This window comes from Ruditapes philippinarum, unplaced genomic scaffold (assembly GCF_026571515.1).
Source record: "Ruditapes philippinarum isolate M1 unplaced genomic scaffold, ASM2657151v2 ctg27546_1_1_1_1, whole genome shotgun sequence".
In the NCBI taxonomy this organism is placed as follows: Eukaryota; Metazoa; Mollusca; class Bivalvia; order Venerida; family Veneridae; genus Ruditapes; species Ruditapes philippinarum.
In genome coordinates this window covers 1-5,332 of record NW_026855824.1, presented here as the reverse complement: position 1 = coordinate 5,332, position 5,332 = coordinate 1, and the positions used below count along the sequence as shown (strand labels likewise).

Sequence of the window (5,332 nt, the reverse complement as noted above, 5' to 3'; positions counted from 1 at the left end):
AGGACAGTTTAGATGAAGTTTCTTAATAGTTGAACAGTCGAACAAATTCAGGTACTTTAGCGGTTGTGTAGTAATGTTTACCGTACTTATCTCGCGACATTTTTCGAGATTTAGATGAGCTACGTTTGGGCAACCGGATAGAGCCATCTGCAGTACGTAATCTGTCATTTGACAGCGGTACAGTACTACTGTCTTTGCCAGCCGTGTACAGATGGACAAAAGGCCAAATTTGCAATCAAATAGGCGAAGAAATCCTATGGCATTTAACGCGTGTATGACACAAGACTGCAGGTTGAGTTGGTCATCACTGCATAAATTCATCTCTATGCAGTCTACACTGACACATTGTATAGTCACTGTCTTCAGCGCGGGTAAACCGACCATGACAACTTTACACAGATGGTTTGCTGTTATGTACATATGGTTCAGTGTGATTATATCTTCTTCCGCTTCCGTGTGAAGATACCGTATTGACGGACTTCGTACATGCAATGTTTCACAATCGAAGTCCCCAAGCAAACAAAGTTCTTCTACGCTTGGAACCATATATTCATCCAATGTAAGGCTATCTTGAGAAATACATCCAAGTCTGAGACACTTCAGACCGATATTTGAACGAAGTGTGTCTTTGAATGATTTCATATCAATGACGTCACACTGTGATATCTCTAGCAATGAAAGTTTTTCACTTTTGATTTTTAATGTGCGTAGGCTGTTCGAGCCGTTGACGCATGCGCGTCGAAGGGTTTGCGCGATAAGTTCGACGTGTTCCAAGGACTCCATCCCATAGTCAATTATCACGTGACGTAGTTTTGGCGCGTAAATGCTGATGAAAGTCGTGCTCCATACGTTAAAAATGTAAAATTTCTGCAGGCTGGCAGACATTAGTCTTACACCGTGTAATTGCTACAACAAAAATATATTTATTAAATGAATGATTAAACAGTAGAAACATTGCTCTGCATTCCATTCGGGAGTTTTAATTATTAAATGTGGTAATTAAAGCTCAATTGTAAAATGACGTCATTGCATCAAACATGCATAAAACACGATTTGTGATAGAAGCAGAAACATCATCGAAATCTATGTGCAAACACAGTTTGTAAATAAATCAATTTATTTTTCTTAATAACAATTCTTAATGTATGCTACCGACAATTTTGAATTAATCAGTGCATTAAATATATCCAAAGGCTGACATCATATTTTTCCATTTTCAAAATACAGTCTGAATATTCATGTACTTTTCAATTAAAAACAAAGTTGATTAAATGCAAACTTTTGTTTCTAAAAATGTTTTAAATACAGTCGTGATCAAATTTAAGTTTAAAGGCTTCTACTATCATTGCGTATTTTCAGAAATCATTTCGTTGCGATCATATAAATTAAAAAAAAAAACAAAAACAAAAACTTTATATATTTGTTTAAAAAAATATAATAATACCTCACAATTGCTGATGCTTAGTTTACGGAGCACTTTCAGTTTTGTTTACAATTTTCCCAAATAGGTCCTCCATTTCCATGGAAATGAAGTGCACACATAGCACGGTAACAAGGTTACACAGTGGCTCGAACTTTAAACCATTAAATATTTCGAAACCCTGTCTAATTGCCGTCTCGCTCCGGCCGTTTTCCAGTTGCAAATTAGAATTAATCTTGATATGTACATCTTCCAGTGAATTTAATAGAGGTAAAATAGATCGGATGCCATCGATAGTAATATTCCAGCATGCGTTTAGTGTAACTGACTTCAGTGCCGGCAAACGTCGTGCAATGTCCATAAGTTGCGAATCTGTTAACGAATAGCCTCCATTTATATAAATTTTCTCCAAATTTGGTAAAGCACAACATGTGTCTATCACTCTTTTAGTCCACAAAACAGGAATCCTTAAAACTCTAAGGTTTTTCAAAAGAGGGACGCAAGAAAAAATAGCTTCATAAACTGATGTATTTTCCCGCCAAATTAGCTTTTGTATATGATGTCCATAAAGACGAAACAGGCAAACCACCATTTTGAAATGCCATTGTTTGTAGAACGTTGGATCTATGATAATGGTCTTCCATAGCGATCCGTAGAAATACAACACATCGTGCCACTTCCGGCATACTAATGCAAGAGCCGGTAAGACGTCATCTATTGGTTGTAAAAATCTAAATATTGCAACCAAAATTTCATTTGGAACATTTTCTATTGTAACAACCATCGGAACCGATACCTATATATCCAAACTAAGAATTTTCAAAACATCGTGCTGCTCATTTCGAAAAATTGCGTCTTCCAATATATTTCCTTACCATCTGGGATGGCATGTATCCATTCATTGTTAAACTCATAACCTTCCCTGTTATATTGTAGTTTTAGTTAGACATCTGTTGCTGTTCATATGATTTTCCCATCTACGTCATTCCGTTTGATTTATAGGCAGACAATAACAAAATAAACCATTCATCTATAATTGTCCATTTTTTTCTTTTGCAAAAGTAATATTTATAATTTTCCGGTTCGTTAAAAGCCCCTATAGTGTGCTAAATTGAAGTGTGTGTTGGTTTTTTTTTCAATAGTGAATGAAGCCTCTAAGCGTTAGCAGGGTTAATATAGCAGTGAAGGAAAGATTTTTATGATGTCATTTTGACTCGATATCAAACACATGTTGCCAGTCAGATGTTATTATATACGTCATAAGAACATTAGTCATAAGATAAAAATGATATCTAATACAGTCAATGCTGTCTCCATATGATATGTCAACACGTGCAAATAATATTCGGTCAATCATATTATGATGTAATTTAAAGACAAAAAAAATATTTTTATCTTAGATTCTAACACGGTTCTTCTTTCAATGAATGAATAAATGAATGAATGGACGAGTAAAAAACAAAATTACGAACAAACGAACGTGCAGAGGAGTAAACTAACGAACGAACGAATGAATAGATAAATAAATGAAAATAAATGAATTATTGATTGATCGATTTCGAATAAATGAATGAACGAATGAATGATGAATGAATGAATGAATGAATCAGGCAGAGCTTCGATACCGCCGTAAACCCCGAGAGCTAGATATTCCGGTCTGTACCGGCAACCGGTGTAAGATTCTTATATTATACCATAATTATACAACACATGTGACGTTAATAGAAATGTACTTAGTCTAGCTTTTTTACCAAAAATAAATGGAGTATTAAAAAAAAAAACACAACAACAAGAAAACAAACAAACAAACATACAAAAAACCGCATGCATTTGCTAGATTAGATACATTTCAATACAAGTATGCAGTATATTATTTTAACTGACACGCTTTAAAGAGAAAGAGCGAAATACAGTACATCATTATAGTTACTATAAGATCCGGTAACACAATGAAAATATACCCTGCGTGTTTAATTTCATCAGTAAAATATGGTAAATACCTTATATTCTATAAAGAAGTATGTAAAATATGTGTGGTTGTAAATACACAGCAGGCCTATGTTTCTTTCAAAAACATTCAGTTGTTGCATTTTCTCATAAAGTTACGCCCTTTATTTAAATATTGTACCTTGGCCTCACTCATCCAAGCGTTTTTTGCTAATTTCAAAGCAGGCCTGTATTGTAACTGATATGATTGTTGGATACATACTCGCGGTGACTTAGTAATCTTCTTTTCAATATAAACGGTGGTTAACGTCAAGTGTTTATGTAAAGAACGATTTCTTACTTTGAATAAAAAAAATGAAAAAAGACAGAAAATGTAGAAACTGGTGTATTGTTAATTCAGTGTTGCAAAACGATTTACATGTGCAAGCTACAATCCGCCTAATAGAGAATTTGCGTTCGATTTGAAGAGCGCGGCTAACTGTAAGCCGGTTATAGGTTAATTCGTTCGCTCGAAATTTAATATCTTAAAACTCTGTATCTCACGGATCAGAACTGTTCACTACTTAGGGGAGAAGATGTGTAAGCGGCCGGATAGCTCAGTCGGTAGAGCCGCGGTACGGTATTCCGAGGGTCCCGGGTTCGAGTCCCGGTCAGGCTGCACATTTTTCTCACCCTGTGACATTTGGCGCCCAACGGGGGACCGTGACTGATATAGCTCAGAGTTTAATTTACATTGCTCTGTAACTCTGTGAAATTCGAGGACGAATTTCAATATAGCAGGGGAGTATGTCACGGTTCAGAACTGTTCACTATTTAGGGGAGAAGATGTGTAAGCGGCCGGATAGCTCAGTCGGTAGAGCCGCGGTACGGTATTCCGAGGGTCCCGGGTTCGAGTCCCGGTCAGGCTGCACATTTTTCTCACCCTGTGACATGTATATAACCTATAACCTATACTTATTGCTTATTGATTTGTTGTCATGTTGAAATGTTTGTTTCTATATCTTGTAGTTTATCTGCGGCGTACTAGTGTCTTTCATCAGTAACTGATGAAAACACCTTTGTGTTGTATCAGGTATTTTTTATTATCGCATGGTTTGGGACTTTTCCTTTGTTCTTACTAACCCATTATACTCAGTACACTTCAACGAGCATTTCAAAACTGTATTGATATATAACAGTACAGTTTTTTCATTGATTCATATAGGGAAAAAACTCGACTGTTATATATCGGTCGAGTTTTTTCGCACCTGTTATATATCAATGCAGTTTTTTTTCCATAGAGGCTCCAATGGGGCAGTGATAACGACCATTCCCGGTCAGTAGCAAAAAGAAAGAAAAAAATGGAATCAATAGAATAAAATAAAATAAAATAAAATGAAATAAATAAATAAATACAATGAAAAATATAAACAAAGATAACTAATGAAATGAAATTTACTCTCATTTAATCAAAAAGGTACATCCGCTGAATGAATTATTTCCACTGAAAAAAGCCCTTTACTTAATCTTGAATCAATATTTATTCGCCTCTAACATTGGATGTCTCTTGTATATCTTATTTTTGCGGCAGCGAAAACAACTTGAAAAAAACTGCCTTATCATGAATAGCTGTAATGTAGCTTACGATTTATTTATTTATTTATTTATTTCTATTACAAAAAAGAAAACATTATGCCATTGCGATAAAACAGTTATAGTATATGAAACTCGTTAGTTACGGGGGTATAACACTGGCTGGGGCGACATCTCGGGATGTTTCTGCAAAAAAAAATTGTCTCGGCCTAACGGCCTCGACATTTTTTTGCAGAAACACCCCTTGATGTCGCCCCAGCCAGTGTTATATCCTCGTAACTAACTCGTTTCATGTACTATAACTATTACATATATTTAACAATCTACATTGCCTTCTCTTCTTTGTTATCAGTTTGTTTAAATTTGTATAAACAACTCATATAATGAAACAAA

The 5,332-nt window shown here is 35.2% G+C and overlaps 1 protein-coding gene across 1 annotated transcript; it reads right to left on the bottom strand.

Moving 5' to 3' along the window:
* Window positions 1-6: 6 nt before the first annotated feature.
* LOC132744503 (uncharacterized) lies at window positions 7-2,552 on the bottom strand (the record flags this gene model as incomplete). Its single annotated transcript, XM_060733233.1, is given in 3 exon segments — window positions 7-906; window positions 1,445-1,492; window positions 1,494-2,552. Coding segments are annotated over 3 exon segments (1,659 nt in total), but the record flags the coding sequence as incomplete, so codon positions are not given.
* Window positions 2,553-5,332: the final 2,780 nt, after the last annotated feature.